The following is an 18985-nucleotide window of genomic DNA, read 5'->3' on the forward strand; positions in this document are numbered from 1 at the left end:
ATTTTTGATTTCCGGGTCAAATTGGATGGTGTTTTTGAGGTATATAGAGAGGATGAGGGTGACCTTGGAGGTATTTTTACGAGACTAAAAAACCTCTTGATATCTGAAAATCACACCAAATGGGATATTGCCTATTTAGAGACTTATATTAAGCTACAGATGGTCCCGCGTAGCCTCCGATGGGATGTAGCACCCCAAAAGGGTGATATAGACCTTGAGGAGTGGTACAAATATTTCAATCAAGCTGGGGTATCATTCCTCAAATTTCTGGTTTCTAAAAAGACCAGTAAATTACTCAAATTGGATGAGGATGTCAAGGTGATTAAGGAGAAACTTGGTCCCCTTGCCACCAACGATGAGTATAAAGAAAAATCCCTTGCTCTCCTTAAAGTCCTTGAGAAAGAGGATAAAGAACAGAGAGTTAAAAAAAAGAAAAAATATAATAGGGACCTAGGGGACTATCAAAGTGAGATAGTGTTCAATTGGCAAAAAAAACTCTTGGAGGAGGCGGCCAGATCCAATTCCAATGAGATGGACACCTCGGCCCCACAGGTTGTTGGGGGTATTGTGGGTTTTTCACAAATTTCCCACAATGCTCAGAAGAAAATTCTCAGCAACACCAGAGGAAGGGGTGGTTCCCTATACCAATCTCCTAGAAGGACCCCAAATGTCCCAAAGGGTAGTTTTGTTCAACAGCATCAAAGCCGCCCTATGATGCCGCCTGGTCCACCTCCCAATCAGGGACCGGGTCCGGTTTATCAGGGCCCCCAGTTTAGACCAAGAGGGCATAACTCTCGTGGCAGAGGTTGGAGTCACAATCCCTTAAGAGGTAGAGGGTCCTATACTGGCCATATAGATAATTGGAGATCAAACCAAGCGTCTGATTGGGGCCCACACTCTCCGTCTACTTACCAATCATTTGGTGCATCAGGATGGGACTATAATGTCCCAATCCAAAATTCCTTCTTTCCACTTAGAGATGGAGATGGTCCTGAAGAGTATTGGGGTTATGAACCCAACCCTCTCCCGATCCAACATTCCAATACCAACTATTATAATAGTTCAACCCATCCCCCGATACCTCGACCTTCTAATGATCAAGGAAGTTGGGGTTTTCACAAACCCCAACAAGGCAAAAAAAGACAGGGAGAAAGAGGAGAGGAACCAGAGGGGGGAGGCGAACTAGAGCCGCCAAAGCGCTCAAAAATATAAAGAAAGGGCAGGGGATTTTTAATTTGAGTACGAAGGTCTTGAGCGAATCAGAACAGCTCATTTTAGACCAAGGGCTCAAATTTGCACCCCCAAAGGGTCTGGATAAATTCCATACGTATATGGATATCCATAAATTTGTTCGAAAATTAAGCATTAAGAGGTACATGGCTACCAATACTTTCTCTAATCCAGTTGTGTCTAACGTGTATACCCATTCAGGTCTGTCCAATGCATCCCTATTCAACCCCCCAGGGAATTTGGCACCCTCCCTTAAAGTCTTTCGTGACGTTTTATTGAGAGACTTAGATTTGATGGAAATCAAAAAAGCACGTCTGAATAAATCAATGCAAGAGGGTTTAGATCTACTCTGCCGCAATAAAGAATTGGTAGTTAGACCTGCGGATAAGGGTGGGGGGATCGTTGTTTTGGACAGGTCTGATTATTTGAGGGAAATGAATAACATTTTGGGTGATTCTAACACTTACTCAATAATACAGTCTGATCCTAAAATTAAATATAAAAAGGAATTGGAAGCTTTAGTGGCCAAGGGATTTTATGAAGGTATTTTATCTCCTAAAGAGAGGTTATACATGATCCCATTGGCCCCACGGACGCCAACAATTTATTATCTGCCCAAACTTCATAAGGATCCTGTCTGCCCCCCGGGGCGTCCCATTGTCAGTGGCATCGACTCTGTGACGTCCCGGGTAGGTAGATATGTGGACTTCTTTTTACAGCCATTAGTTAAGAGGATACCATCATATGTAAAAGACTCCAGGCACATTATTAATCTTTTGGCCGGTCTTACTCCTCGAAATGGTATGTGGTTAGTCACAATTGATGTGACATCTCTGTACAGCATCATTCCCCATGCTTTGGGTTTTGATGCTGTCTACTTTTACTTAATACGTGATCCAGGCCTCCCTGCCAAGCAGGTAGAGTTCATTATGTCACTCCTAAAGTTCGCCACCTCCTCGAACTATTTCTGGTTCGAGGGGAAGTTTTATAAACAAGAAACGGGCGTGGCCATGGGGGCCAAATATGCCCCCAGCTTGGCCAATTTGTTTATGGCCAAGTGGGAGGAGGATGTCATCTATAGTAATAATATACCGGAGCTCATGTTATGGGCTAGGTATATTGATGACATCCTCCTCCTATGGGATGGTACCCTGGAGAGGTTGGAGAGATTCATGTCAGATCTAAACCTTAACCAAAGGGGGATCCAATTAAAGTTTGAGGCTAGTCAATGTGAGGTCCATTATTTGGACCTCAAAGTTAGCATCAAGAGCAACGAGTTTGGCACTTCAACATTCTTTAAACCGACTGATCGCAACTCTTTTATTCCTCTAAATAGTTGCCATCATAGTCAGTGGCTCAAATCGGTCCCAAAGAGCCAGTACCTTAGGCTCCGTAGGAATTGCTCTGACCCTTTGGAGTTTTCTGAGCAGGCCAAGGTACTGACTGATAGATTTTTAGAGAAGGGCTATAATGTGGAGTCCTTACATGAAACCTTAGAGACCGTTCGCCGTATCCCCAGAGAGGATCTTTTGGTAGAAAGACCCCAAGTTGTAGGAGACCAATTTCAGAGTTGTGCTCCCTTTATCACTAATTATTCTATTCAGCACGGGAGCATTAAACAACTTTTGAATAAACATTGGCATTTGGCGAGGAATGACCCCATTCTCAAGGGTCTTTTGCCTGAGAAGCCAAAGGTCGTGTTTAGAGGTGCACCAAGCTTACGCAATCAGGTTGCACCAAATATTTTAAATCCCCCTCAGAATGGTTTTAACACATTTTTTAACCAATTAACGGGTTTTTATCAATGCAGGAGGTGTAGAGTCTGTTCCCTGAACTCATGTAGGAGTAGGCGTACCACTAGGTTTGAATCAACTGTTACAAGGAAGGAGCACCCAATAAAGCCCTTTATTACTTGCGAAACCACAGGAGTTGTGTATTTGATCCAGTGTCCATGCGGCCTACAATATGTGGGCCGTACCAAGCGACCTTTGCGTGTCCGGTTAAACGAACACATTACCAACATCCTTAATGGTTATGACAAACATTCGGTGTCAAAGCACTATCTCCTTAAACATAACAGAGATCCATCAAATACACTCTTTTTAGGCATCGACAAATTTAAACCTAATTGGAGGGGGAGTGCTCTAGTTAGAGAAATTTCCAAGCTAGAAATGGCTTGGATACACCGGCTCAAGTGCTATACGCCTCATGGCCTAAATATAGACACAGACATAAATGCATTTATAAATAATGCTTGATGTCATTAAGATAATTTTATGTCTGTATTGTTGTATAAAATGATTCTGTATAGTGGTTTTATTTATTGTAAAAAACAATTTTTAGCCTCATTTTGATTTCACCAGGATGGGACCAATTTTCTATTTTTCATATTTTATATTTTTTATTTTTATTCTTCATACATATTTTCATATTTTACATATCTTTTATAAAATCTTTTTTATTTTTCCACCATGATTGGTTCACTATTTATATTCACTTATATTTACACTATTAATAATATGCCAAATGGATATGGGGGTTGGTTTAATCATGATCCAATGGTTTTTTGAATATATGTATATATTTTTATGAATATTAATTTATTCATATAATTTTTTGATCCCTTTTTAGGGGTCTCCTATTTTCTTTAGAATGCCACCTTTTTTGTTCACTACATCCTGATTTATATAAGTGTGAGGTATTGCTCACTCTGGCATGAGTATTCATAGGTTGGTAGTTCCAGTCCTGGCCACGAGAGGGACTCACTATATTTATCTAGGATGGATTTTTAAATTTATGCACGTTTTATATTATATTCACTTATATGCACAAAACACCAATATTTATAACTTTAAAACTGTCCCCTTTTTACTAAAGGGATAGCTCCCTGTCTTCAGCCTTATTTATACACACAAATATTTATATTTATTTATATTTATATTATTTTCATTTTGTAAGGGCACTTATGGTCCCGCACACAGTAAAATATCCATTTTTCCCATTTTCAAAATGGCGATTTGGCTATTTCCGGTTCCTGGCAGTCAAAGCGAGGCCTGGGTATATTAAGCGGTGGTTCACTGCAGAGCCCATTCCCATTGAAAACGTCAGATTGTGACGAAACGCGTCTGGGACGGAGTGCAGTGACGTCACCGCGTACAGGAAGGGCTCCTGTTAGATGCCGGCCGGCAAATTGTTTGTTCGCTTTCTATTTACATCTGCTTGTAAGTAGTTTTAATCTTCTTTTAATTAAAACCTGTTAAGTGCATACTACCCTATGTGCGGTCTCCTTCCTTTTATGCTGACACTGACTGGGATGTGACATGGTGTGAGGACGCTATTCGCTATTGTATGCTGCTGTACCCCATCGTGGATTTCTTAAAGGGAGCGTGACCCGGCGTATGTGTAGCCATTATCCGATGTTCTGGAAATATCCTGCAATGATTTGATTAACGCTGTTATCAAATTACTTTGTGGTAAGCCTCAGTCCATATGGTGGCGGGTCACAACTGTTTCATCTTCACACTGGGTGCTGGCTGGATCGGAATTCAGTTTATGGACTTTACTATTGGACTTTTTGTTCACTATTTGTTTATTTATGCACTTTTTTAGTGCACACCCTTTTCTGTGCCTCACTGATAGAAGGCACTAAGGACTTCACTGTCTATATTAATTTAATATTGGTTGGCGCAATTTTTCTTTCTTTTTTTATCTGTTTTGTGTTAGTTCACGCTATTGCAGCCTCCCCATTAATTCACTTAATTTACAATTGATTAGCGCAATTTTTCTTTTTCCGAAAAATTTAGAACATGCTCTATTTTTTCTCGACGTTTTTCAGGTCGTCGTTTTTCACGTCGTGAAAAATGGTCGTGTGTAGGCTTTAAAGATGGGGGAAAAAACGTGCATGCTCAGAAGCAAGTTATGAGAAGGGAAATTTGCATAATCAAGCCCAAAGGGTGGCGCCATTCGAATGGAATTTCCCCTTTATCGTGCCGTCGTACGTGTTGTACGTCACCGCGCTTTGTTTGAGCATTTTTTTTTCATGATCGTGTGTATGCAAGGCAGGCTTGACAAGAATCACATCGAGAAAAACGTTGTTTTTCCATGACATTAAAAACGGTCGTATGTACGCGGCATAAGTTTTTTTTTTATACAATCTGTACAGGTCCCTGCTGGGGACACTGAGATCTGCTATTGGCTAGGAGTTCTACCATTGCTGCTGCTGCAGATTTATTGCTGCTGCAGGCCAGGGAATCTGCTGTTGTGGCTGGGAGACCTATTGTTGCTGCTGTGGGATCTATTGTTGCTGATAGAAATCTATTGTTGCTGCTGGAAGATCTTTTTTTGCTGCAGGGGGGTTGACTGTTATTTTTTGTGGGGGGGATTTGCTTTTGCTGTTGGAGGATTTATTTTTGCTGCTGGGGGATATATTTTCTAAAAAGAGGCTTGTGCTAGAAGGTGGGTAGGGGGCGGAGATGAGGTGTACCCAGAGGAGAGCTGGGAGAATACCTGCACCTTATTCTTAGAGAAAAAAAAGCCCTGCTAATATACGAGGTGTGTCTATAAAGTTTGGTGAATGGTCCAATATCTCAACGGCAACATGGGCCAGGTGCACATGCAAGCACACGGCTTTCCAGAGACACGTCAAAAAATCGACACCTAGCGTGCAGTACACGTGACCATTAGGGTAAACCCACTGCAGGCAGTTGAACGTGGTTAGTGGGAGAGGTAGGGTCACAGTGCAATGCAGCAAAGAAGTGAACATCAAGTTCTGCTACAGAAAACAGTGGCGGAGATGCATGAAATATTGGTGCAAGTGTACGGGGAGGGAAGGCATGTGCAGGAAATGTGTTTACGTCTTGTTCAACTGCTTTTTTGATGGAAAGTGACTGAGGATGAACCACGTTCTGGTCAACTGTCGACAAGCAGAACCCCAGACATGATCGAGCGAGTGCAACAAATGCTGGCACGAGATCAGCGACTGACTCTAAGATTGGTGGCAGAAGAATTGGGTATTAGCAAGGACATGGTGTGCTCCATCGTCCGCCAAGATTTGGGTAAGCAGAAGATTTGTTCCCAGTTTGTGCCAGACAAGCTGACAGACAAACAGAAAGCAAAACAAATGGAAACCTCTGGAGATTCATTACCATATGTGACCAGGATCCATCTTTTCTGTGAACCATCATCACAGGGCATGAGACCTGGTGCTACCAGTTGGATCCAGAATCCAAGCAGCAATCGATGAAATGGCGTTCACCATCTTTTTTTTTGAAAGGTGTTTATTTTAGTTTTACAACAAAAAATAAAAAAATACAAAAGAAACAGGCACGTAAGGCACTTATGTATACACCAAGACAAGATTTCATTAATGGACAAAAAGCAGGTAGTCCTTGAGAGAACAAAGAAAACCCCAACAACATTCACACACACATTCAAGCCCACACCACATATGACCCCGTATCAACGGTACATTTTCAGAGTTCCACACAAAACAATCCCAAGCCAATGTGTAGTCAACCATCAGATCACTGTTCCAAAGCTACATTAGTGGATAGAGACTCACTGAGTAAGTTGTGATGGTAGGACATCCCCCCAAGAAATCCTCAGAGACATCTAACCATGGTTGCCATATTTTGGTGAATTTCTTAGGGCATGCCCTACTTTTATATATCAACTTTGGCATTCACCATCTTCCCCGCGACCCAAAAAGAGTCTCTTGCAAAAGTCCAAGGTCAAGACAATATTGATCGCTTTCTTCAACAACAATGGCATCATCCATAAGGAATTTGTTTGTGTGGGTCAAACCGGGAATCCTGCATTCTACGAGGAAGTTTTGAAATGGTTGTTACACCGCAGCCACCGCGTTCGGCCAGAGTTGCACAGGACTGGACAGTGGATGTTGCTGCACGATAACATGCCTGCACACTGTGGTATCTGCATGTGCCAATTCTTGGCTCAACGTGGTGTACCTGTTCTCGATCATTCACCGTACTCCCCTGATCTGGAGCCTGTAGACTTTTTTCTGTTTCCCCACCTGAACAGTGTCATGAAAGGGGCACATTTTGTGGATATGGCTGCAATCCAAGAATGTGTGACAGCGGTTCTACGATCAATTCATAAAGAGACCCTTCTGTTTCAAGAAGCTTTATGAACGTTGCCAAATATGTGTTGTGAAGGATGGCTATTATTTTGAAGACCAATAAAGGTAATTTGCTTGTATCCTCTGTTTTGTTTGTTTTCTGATACCATTGATTCACCACATTTTTAGACACACCTCGCACACCCATCAATTGTCATACTCATCAATAATATTTTTATGGCTGTGGACTAACACAGGTGAGATGGCACAACATGAAAATATCACCTACAGATTTTATTTATTCTATTGATATTATTATAGCTGCTGAGGTATTTGGATTTGATTATTTATAAAAAAAAATAAAAAAATTTAAGTAGTAATTTCTGCATTTCTAATAAAAAAATATAGGTAGAATTCTGATAGAAATTAAATTTCACACCCACCAATATGAATCTGTACTTCAAAGTAAGGATTTATACAATGAATGTGTATTAGCACAAATTAATAGTGCATAATTTGACCTGTAATGTTATGTATCCTTTTGATATAGATTTAGCTGCTTAGAGATATTTTGAGGTGAAAATGTTTTTATTGTTTTACAAATCAAAGGAAAGGACACAACAGGAAAATATCCATATGTCAACAGTAGTGGCTATCACCCAGAACTTGTCATACATAAATCAAAAATTCAAATTTTAAGGGTTGTGTCACCTAACGCGGACCAGGATAAGTGTAATAAACATAAATAAGTAGATTATAGAGGCATCATATGAGTGGGATATCAAATACGTATGAGACCGTCCGCTGGGACTTCCAGTGTCCAGACCCATAGGGTGGACAAGAAGGTGTCGGCCTGGTTGCTTCGAGATATTTTGATTTTAAAAAAAATTGCTGAATGTATTCATTGATTTATTTTTGTTATTTTAACAAATGTGTATTTCGTTGCACTTATAACTTTTTCTATTAGCTGTTTTATCCATTCCATGACCTTTTTTAACAGGAAAGAAATTGGGAGAAAAGGCTCCAACAAATTCATAATAGGGATACAGACCAGCTTTGTAGTCATGCAGAAGAAAATACACGCTTTTATAAGCAGATCCTACTAAAGTCAGGTGAGCATTTGTTTTTAATATGTTTAATGTATCTGCCAAATAAAAACTTTCCTCATAATGTGACCTTAAACTGCCTGCAAAGTATAATTAAAGTTCTGGGCTTGCCTAATAAGGCAGGGTAAAGAGCGATGAAGGTATGCCAAGCACAGTAAACATGGAGGAGCAATGGAATATCTCTACAATAATTTAGACCAGCTAGAAAAATGAAAGTAATTGGTTATTATGTGTGACTGAACTTTGATAATTGCTCTTTATTTTAAAGCTGAAATTCAGGCAAAACGAATATTGTAAAATTCAATAGACATGTGTATTGTTTACTTGAACTTTGGTGTCTTTTAATTTTGTGCAATAGTTTCCTGTAATAAAGACCTTTTTATGAAAATATATAAATACCCAAAATGTTGAATAAACATGCTAAAAACCCCAAAATCTGATTAATAAACACAATGGGGCAGATCCACGTAGATCGGCGCATATATCTGCCGGGCGTAGCGTATCTAAGATACACTACGCCGCCGTAACTTTTTTTTTTTTTTCGAATCCTCAAAGAATTTGCGCCGTAAGTTACGGCGGCGTAGTGTATCTTTGGCGGCGTAAGGGCGCAGAATTCAAATGAATGTGATGGGGGCGTGTTTTATGTAAATACGTCGTGACCCGACGTAAACAACGTTTTTTTTTAACGGCGCATGCGCCGTCTGTGGGGGTATCCCAGTGTGCATGCTCGAAAATAAACCGGAACAAGCCAATGCTTCCGACGTTGACGTCATTCTACGCAAATCCCTATTCGCGAACGACTTACGCAAACTACGTAAAAAATTCAAAATTCGACGCGGGAACGACGGCCATACTTAACATTGAGTACGCCTCATAATAGCAGGGGTAACTATACCCCGGAAAAAGCCGAACGCAAACGATGTAAAAAAATGCGCCGGCCGGACAGACGTTCGTGGATCGCCGTAACTAGCTAATTTGCATACTCAACGCGGAATTCGACGGAAACGCCACCTAGCGGCCGGCGGAAAAATGCATCTACGATCCGACTGCGTACTAAGACGTACGCCTGTCGGATCGATCCGAGATTAAGTCGTATCTTGTTTTGTAGATACAAAACAAAGATACGACGCAGGAAATTTAAAATTACGCAGCGTATCAATAGATACGCCGGCTTAATTCTTTTGTGGATCTGCCCCAATGTGATCAAAATATAACGAAACACAGTCTATTAATAAAGTAAAGTGTTCAATGGAAAATGCTGATAAAAATATATATATTCAAAAATAATAATAGAAATAAAATAAGATATATATATATATATATATATATATATATATATATATATATATAAAAAGTGTAGTAAAAAAAATAATAAAAAGCTATAAAAAACTCCAAAACACGTTGATTAAAATAATATGCAAAAGAAGAATATAATTAACTTCACAATTATGGCTGTAAACTAGACGTTCTCTTGAAAAAGTAATGATGAATGTAATAAAAAGTCTTTAAAAAGCTTCACAAACGTAAATGTGAATATACTTTCTTGATACCTGGAGAGACCAGGATCTCAAAACTCCCACCTCAATAAGAGAAGTAATTTGCATCAAAGAAACTCAGAATTTGTTCCACCGTCATATAAAGTTATTTCCAAACCACCATTGGCACTTCTCCAGCTTAATACAGGCTATTGGGATATCCTACAAGCGCCCTAGCACCGTATATATCCTCCACAAGGTAATCCTATTACACTCAGACTCAAGTGGGAAAAGAGAGGAAAGGAGCCTCCAATAGTGCAGTATGTTTAAATAATAGGGTAATATTTTTTAAACATAACATATAGTTGGACCCTTACAAATAAAAACAAGCAAAGGAAATAAAACACGGCGTTCTCAGCCCCTCCTACGTCACTTCCAGTGTACGTCTGCCTCCGGCCACTCCCTACGCGTTACGTGAACTCACTTAATCTTTTAGCACGTTTATTTAACTTTTTGGGTATTTATATATTTTCTATTACTGTTTTATGATTAATGTTTATTGCGCGAGATCACTTTCTATATTTTTCTAATTTGTGTATTGTAAACACTAATAGGTTTTGCTGCACACTTTTCACTACAATTAATCACTCTGACACTTATTGGCATTTATACTCACAGTAGCGTGAAGGACACCTTTCACATTTTTCTGATTGGCTGTTATGGGTCACTGCACTTTACCCTGCCATAGTTTGCACAAATAGCGTAATGCTGGGCATTTTAACACTCTGCATAAATGCACAACACTTATTCCTCTATTAGAGGAGTCAGGACAGTGAACGGTAAATCGCTGATTGGCTATTTTGCATTACTATAATTTGCGTATTGTTCCTTGCATTGTGAATATGCTCACATAATTAATTGCCATTTTCATAATGCAGTAGTGTCTGTATATCAAACCTTAATTAAAAATCCATCCAACAGGTATATTTTAGTTTCCATGCACCTGATAAATTGAAACACAAGCTATCTTCTCATGTCACAAGTCCTTTTGGGCACTCAGTTGGAAAGATGGAATCCTCAATGCTGCCCAAAAGTTGCACCAAGTATAGTGTCATGCTTCTCCATGTATTCTGTTTTAGAGAAGTTATCCTTTATGCACTCCCTCACCCACCTTTAATGGATCTCCCTTGGGTTAATACTTATCTGAACCCTTAATCTTGAGATCTTCACATTGTGACCTTACACAGCCTTTTCAAAACATCCTCAGTCATGGGTCTGGGAAGATCAGTTGAATTGCACAGTTAAATGAATATACGGTTATCAGTTATTATACATTGAATTGCAGGTGATAGGCTTGACCACAAGGATGGAATGTTAGCTCTGGATGCCTTGAACCAAACTGCAGCTGCCTATGCCTCAGCAATTAAGCTTCAACCAAAGAACTCCAGGTTCCATTTTCTTCTTGCCATAGCCTTGGAAGAGCTATATTATGCTGCAGAAATCTACGGGTTAAAGAAAAAAGTAAGTGTGATTTCTATAGGCTTATTTTCAGCCTGTCAATTAAAGTTTTTATTTCCAATACATGTACAAAAACTAGCACACTAAATGATATGCTCTCCGCTCCTCCCAAGACCTTCTGCTCTCTAGCTCCCATGTCTCCTCCTCCCATGCTCGTCTGCAGGACTTCTCCAGAGTCTCTCCCATCCTCTGGAATGCACTACCCCAATCTGCCCATCTATCTCCTACTCTGTCCACTTTTAGGTGATCCCTGAAAACTCATCTCTTCAGGGTGGCCTATCCTGCCTCCAGCTAACAACTAAATCTTCTACTTCCCTTATCAGTGCATACCTCACCGTCTCTAGCTTTTGTTTCACCAGCCCCTCCCTTTTAGATTGTAAGCTCACAGGAGCAGGGCTTCTCTAACCCTCTTGTTTTGAATTGTACTGTTGGTGCTATGAAAATCATGTATAATAATAATACGTTTGTATTAAAGCAACCTTGTTGCAAAAATGTATTATTAAAGAGGTTCTCCGGTCTGAAAAAAAATAAGATAAAAGTCAGCAGCTACAAATACTGTAGCTGCTGACTTTTACTAAAAGGACACTTACCTGTTCAGGGATACAGCGATGTCATGTGCCGATTCTTCTCCAGTCTTCGGTTCCCCAGCTCCGACATGCTTACTGTGGGAAGCCATTTGTGACTTCTTGCAGCTGGGCCCCCACTGCACATGCACGGGTCGCGCTGCGTTTCTTGGATGGATGCGCAGCCTCCTGGACCTGTGGAGTGGGAGGCTGGTACCTGACAATACTAGGTAACCCGAAAAATAGAAAAAAATAAATACGCTTTCGCCTCCTGGGAGGCCTCCCGCAATATTCCCGCTCTGTGCTTTGACATTTCTTATATAGGCAAGGGGCGGGGGCCACCCGGCTACATCACCCGGTGGCACCGACCCATTCTGAAGTCACATGGGGATTTGGGGTTCCCCTTGTTAAAGGGGGCTTCCAGATTCCGATAAGCCCCCCGTCCGCAGACCCAAAACACCCACCCCCCCATGTCAGGGGCATGTGGCCTAGTATGGTTCAGGAGAAAGGGGGGTGCTCACTTGTCCCCTCTTCTTTCCTGACCTGCCAGGCTGCATGCTCGGATAAGGGTCTAGTATGGTTTTTGGGGGGGGCACGTCATTTTTTTAATTTATTTTAGTTTTGTTCCCCTCTAAATCCATACCAGATCCAAAGCTGTCAGCGGGGAAACCCATTGACAGCTGATAACTCATCGGTTATTAAGTACACTGTGGCCGGCCTCCAGGCCCTGTTCCATAACAACCAGCTTACACTGCTCATGCAAATGTTTAGCCTGAGCTCAGGCCGAACGGTCCACCCATCCCTACGTTACCAATCATTAGATGTTGTGGCTGCATTTGTTCTCTTTTTTTAGTCTTTTTTCTCCCCTCCCGTTTTCACCTGCTGATCTGACCAGTAACACTCCTCCTGTATTAGAGTGTCTATACTGTGTGACAGGAAGTCAGCTAAATCTGTGGGTGTTGTCACAGACGGGACATACATTTCTGCCTTGTTTAGACGATACACCAATTGTTATTAGGCGTCGGCTGCAAATGTAGCCAGAAAAGGCTAAAGGCCGTTGGAAGACTGTTCAGAATGAGGCAATTAAGGCCTCTATAAGTAGTCCAGAGGATTATCACTAATTTGCTGCATGCTGAGGCTTTCTGAGTGAAAGAGAGCAGTACTGAAAGTCTTCTGAGGAGGTGAGGAGAGGATTGATTTTTCTGTGTGATAAAAATCAAAAGACTATTGTTTTTCTGCTGTATGATCAGCAGTGTCTGCCCAGCACTAGGCCAGGGTTTATTTTATGTTTGATTTTGTTTATGCTGTTTGGATGCTTGCAATTGTTTCCAGCAAGATGGAAGAATAAACCAAAATCTTTGTTTTCAACCGTCTTCGACTGCCTGTCTGTATAAATTCAGTGTGTAGTGAACCCATCCAAGGGGTCACACACCCCGCTACCGAGCTTACCCCTTACAACTGAATGAAGGAGCAACAGACACACCTTTGGACAGCAGCATTGTCAGTCTGGGGGGAGGGGAGTGTTAGATGGGCTAGTAGATTTAGATACACTAACAAATTAAAGCTAACACATTTCAAGCAGTTACAGCAACCATTTTGTTCCTTTTGGGATTAAGCTTTACATTAGTTAATAAAAGCTACTCATTCTAACTACCCCTATCAGTATTAATTGGTTTGTCTCAACCCTCTAGCTGCTGCATCAGCAGGACAGCTTGTTCTGTTGAAAAAAACAACAGACTTAGTGACTGGATCACCACATGAAAATAAAAGACAGAAAGCCTAAAAAAATGAATGTAGCCATTAATGCACAATTTGTAAGCTGCAATGTAATACATGTTGTCTGTTGGGTTTAATACTGCTTTAAATTAAAGGGGTTGTAAAGGTTTGTTTTTTATTTTCTAAATAGGTTCCTTTAAGCTAGTGCATTGTTGGTTCACTAATCTTTTCCTACGCTTTCGCTTCTAAATACTTTTTTTCTTTGTCTGAATTTATCTCTTCCTGGGCCAGATTCACAGAAGAGATACGACGGCGTATCTCCTGATACACCGTCGTATCTCTGAGAGTATCTATGCGACTGATTCTTAGAATCAGTTACGCATTGATATTCCTTAGATCTGACAGGCGTAAGGCTCTTACGCTGTCAGATCTTAAATACAATTTTTTTTCCCGCCGCTAGGTGTCGCCTCGTCGCTTTCCCCGACGTCTATGCAAATGAACTATTTACGCCGATTCCCGAACGTACGTGCGGACGACGCAGTGAATTTACGACGTTTCCGTAAGCGTAAACTTGCCCCTGCTATATGAGGGGCAAGTTTACAAAGGTCCGTCGTATGCCATGTTAAGTATGGCGTCGGGTCAGCGTCGTTTTTTTCCGTAGTTTACGTCGTTTTCGTAAGTCGTTCGCGAATACGACTTTACGTCAATGACGCTCACGTCGGCGTCATTGACGTTTTCCGTTGTGAGCTGGAGCATGCACACTGGGCTATTTTTATGCCCGGCGCATGCGCAGTTCGATCGTCGCGGGGGCGCGCTTAATTTAAATACAAGCCGCCCCCTTTGAATTACGCGGCCTTACGCCGGGCCATTTACACTACGTCGCCGCAAATTACGGAGCAAGTGCTTGGAGAATACGGCACTTGCTCCAGTAATTTGCGGCGGCGTAGTGTAAATGGCTTACACTACGCAAACGCCGATTCTATGAGAATCTGGCCCCCTGTTTCTCCTCGGTAAGCTTTCCACCATCATCTGAGCAGTGGAAAGTCAGTCAGAACAGCTTACTGAACAGCTTACTGAGGAGGAACAGGAAGTGAGAAATTCAGACAAAGAAAACAAAGAGAAAAAACATTTAGAAGGGAAATCGAAGGAAAAGGTAAGTGAACCAACAATGCATGAGCTTAACCCCTTAACGCCCGCCGCACGACTATTTACGTCCGCACAATGGCACGGACAGGCAGAAGGACGTATATATACGTCCTTGCCTTCCCGCGGGTCGGGGGTCCGATCGGGACCCCCCCCCCCCCGCGCTGCATGCGGATTCCCTCGGGGAGCGATCCGGGACGACGGCGTGGCTATTCGTTTATAGCCGCTCCGTCGCGATCGCTCCCCAGAGCTGAAGAACGGGGAGAGCCGTATGTAAACACGGCTTCCCCGTGCTTCACTGTGGCGGCGCATTGATCGTGTCATCCCCTTTATAGGGGAGACACAATCGATGACGTCAGACCTACAGCCACACCCCCCTACTGTTGTAAACACACACTAGGTGAAGCCTAAAACGTTCAGCGCCCCCTGTGGTTAACTCCCAAACTGCAACTGTCATTTTCACAATAAAGAATGCAATTTAAATGCATTTTTTACTGTGAAAATGACAATGGTCCCAAAAATGTGTCAAAATTGTCCGAAGTGTCCGCCAATATGTCGCAGTCAGGAAAAAAATCGATGATCGCCGCCATTAGTAGTAAAAAAAAAAAAAATTTATAAAAATGCAATAAAAATATCCCCTATTTTGTAAACGCTATAAATTTTGCGCAAACCAATCGATAAACGCTTATTGCGATTTTTTTTTACCAAAAATAGGTAGAAGAATACGTATCAGCCTAAACTGAGGAAAAAAATAAATGTTATATATGTTTTTGGGGGATATTTATTACAGCAAAAAGTAAAAAATATTGCATTTTTTTCAAAATTGTCGCTCTATTTTTGTTTATAGCGCAACAAATAAAAACCGCAGAGGTGATCAAATACCACCAAAAGAAAGCTCTATTTGTGGGGAAAAAAGGACGCCAATTTTGTTTGGTAGCCATGTCGCACGAGCGCGCAATTGTCTGTTAAAGCCACGCAGTGCCGAATTGTAAAAACGCCTTTGGGCATTTAGCAGCATATTGGTCCGGGGCTTAAGTGGTTAAAGGAACATATTTAGAAAATAAAAAACGAACCTTTACAACCCCTTTAAGTCTAGTAATGCCCATTTATCCTTAGAAGTACAATTATCTGTAATGCAGAACAAAGCAGGTGACATTTTTCTTCATTAGGCTGGCCATACCTGGATCGAAATTCGGCATGGACCAACTGAATTTGGATCCATGTATGGGCATTGTGGTTGAACAGAAGTCAATCTACCAATTGACTTCTGTTTAACCGCCCTGTTGGAAATGTAACACTCGGTCAGCGATGCATTCTATAGCCTGCAACGCTGCTCTATGTATTGTGACAGCAGGGAGGTCTCCCCACTGTCAGAATACAAGGACACAGTTGATCACACATCTATGGGCAGCCTTAGCCACTTACATTTTCATTTCTGGCAAAGAACTATTCAATTTACTGTACACATTTATTTCTTCTCATATCAGGGCAGTTTTCTTGGCTACGTGAAAAGGTGACACTTTCTCTGACCTTTTATTCATCTTGAAATTGTTACGCTTGTATATTAAATAAAATATTATAGCTATGCACCATAAAGGATTTCAAAGTCAAAGCACATAAGTAATCCAGAAGATCAACATCAAACATTCTTAATTGCTGCTCTGTGTAAGAAAATGTAATCCAGACGTGGAGACCTCTCTGCTGTGCTCCCTGATTAAAGAGCTTTTGAAATAACAGATAGACTGCTTAGATCTCCCTTGAGATAAGGTTTCCAGTGTAAATCACAAAGGCATAGCCACTTGTCAGTTACATAAAATAACAGGATGTGGTCAGGTACTGGGATGGATCAACTTTCCGTAAGCTCCACACTTTCTATGTAGTACAGAAGAAAAAACAGCCTTTATCTGCAGAAGCCTGACAGTGTTTTGTCCCAGAAATTCGTACAATGTTTATATCGTCATGGTTTTCACAAGTGTCTGGTTGCAAATAAGCTCTTTCCTTTTGCTATTCTTTTCAGGAAGAAACATCAGGTAGATGATGAATCTTGTCAGTCAATGACATGTAAGCCAAGGGCTTATGTTAAAAGTGTTCTGTACATAGGATAATGTCTACGGGGCAGATCCACAAAGAGAGTACGCCGGCGTATCTACTGATACGCCGGCGTACTTTCAAATTTCCCGCGTCGTATCTTTGTTTTGAATCCTCAAAACAAGATACGACGGCATCTGGGTTAGATCCGAGAGGCGTACGTCTTCGTACGCCTTCGGATCTAAGATGCAATTCTTCGACGTCCGCTGGGTGACGTTCCCGTCGTAATCCGCGTCGAGTATGCAAATTAGCTATTTCCGACGATCCACGAACGTACGAGCGGCCGTCGCATTCTTTTACGTCGTCTCTAGTTGGCTTTTTCCGGCGTATAGTTAAACCTGCTATTTTTGTGGCGTACGCAATGTTAAGTATGGCCGTTCCCGCGTATAATTAAAAAAAAAAAAATTGTTTGAGTAAGTCGTCCGTGAATCGGGATGGACGTAATTTCCGTCCACGTCAAAACAATGACGTCCTTGCGACGTCATTTAGCGCAATGCACGGCGGGAAATTTAGGGACGGCGCATGTGCAGTTCGTTCGGCGCGGGGACGCGCTTCATTTAAATAAAACACGCCCCCCTACTCGCCGATTTGTATTAGGCACCGTTACGCCGCCAGAGATACACTACGCCGCCGTAACTTACGGCGCAAATTCTTTCAGGATTCAAACCAAAAAAAAGTAAGTTACGGCGGCATAGCGTATCTCAGATACGCTGCGCCGGGGCAGATCTTTGTGGATCTGCCCCTACGTGAATATTGCATGACATACAGAGGGTGCAACTGGTTGTGGTCCCATGACCCAGTATTTTTGCCACCCCTGGACACCTCAGAAGATTACCTTTTATCATCCCTCTTCTATATACCAAAATACCTTTTTAGTATTATTCATCAAGGCAATATAACCTGACAGCTTATGGTTTAGGAGGCTAAAAAGAACCATGAACCAGTGTGAAGCACAGTAGAGTCCACCTTACCCTAACCAACAGGTGTCAAACACAAGGCCCGTGGGACAAATCTGGCCCTCCAAGCCATTTCATGTGGCCCTTGGACCTCTCCTGCTGCTGCAGGAGAGCTCCAGCCTCCCTCTGGTTCTTCTGTAGATCCTTACTTTCTGCTTTCAAGCTATGCATCCAGCTTCTTCCCAGCAGCAGCATAAGGAAAGGGGGGTGCACTATGATGTAAGGGAGAGTGGGGGACTCAACTTCTGATGGTGGGGTGGCTCTTGATATCTAATATATGGGGAGGGGAAGCGCTGGACATCTAATCTTACAGATACAATCGGCCCTTTTGAGGGCAATCATAATGCTGATGCGGCCCAAGATGAAATTGAGTTTGACACCCCTGCCCTAACCTGTTGGGTTATGCTTTCTTGTTGGGACTCAAGCACAGTATAGAATTGCTTCCATGTTCTTCACTTGATGATGGACAACCAGCCTGAAACAGCTGTACGTAGTTTGTAATAAATTACTTTGATAACACTAGGCTGTATCTGTGCTATAGACCAGGGGTTTCCAAACTCCGGCCCTCCAACTGTTGCGGAACTACACGTCCCATGAGGCATTGTAAAACTCTGACATTTACAGACATGACTAGGCATGATGGGAATTGTAGTTCCAGAACAACTGGAGGACCATAGTTTGGAGACCTCTGCTATAGACCAATAGTTTTAGATGTACAGTTGTTCGAGGGGATGATTTGCATGGAATAATCCCTCTCTTTTTAGAATTTCTAATGAAGAAAAAATGTGAATACCTTCTGTTCTAAGAAAGATACATGAAAAAATGAAAACTACGGGACTTTAAAGATGTCAAAATAAATGAATAATACATTGTATATGAAAAATATACATTTTTTTAACATTAAAATTCATAAAATTCTGTGTTGTACTGTTAAGTCAATTCATATACAGATATAGACACTACCGCTCTACATGTTTCACTTCAAAAAGCTTCTTCAGGAGAATTTAGAGTGCTGCATAGATTGAATGATAAAAATGATAACAAAATAAATAATTTATTCATTTTTTTTTTACACCTTAAAAGTCCCGTAGTTTTCCTTTTTTCATGTATCTTT

At 41.5% G+C, this 18985-nt stretch overlaps 1 protein-coding gene across 2 annotated transcripts in view; it reads left to right on the forward strand.

Moving 5' to 3' along the window:
• LOC120937775 overlaps positions 1–18985 on the forward strand; it is a 113987-nt gene that overhangs the window by 39639 nt on the left and 55363 nt on the right. For both annotated transcript variants that reach the window (XM_040351256.1, XM_040351257.1), the window contains exons 9-10: positions 8307–8418; positions 11233–11408. In XM_040351256.1, the coding sequence (XP_040207190.1) occupies positions 8307–8418; positions 11233–11408 (288 nt within the window). The remainder of the gene's footprint in view (positions 1–8306; positions 8419–11232; positions 11409–18985) is intronic.

This window comes from Rana temporaria, chromosome 4 (assembly GCF_905171775.1).
Source record: "Rana temporaria chromosome 4, aRanTem1.1, whole genome shotgun sequence".
In the NCBI taxonomy this organism is placed as follows: Eukaryota; Metazoa; Chordata; class Amphibia; order Anura; family Ranidae; genus Rana; species Rana temporaria.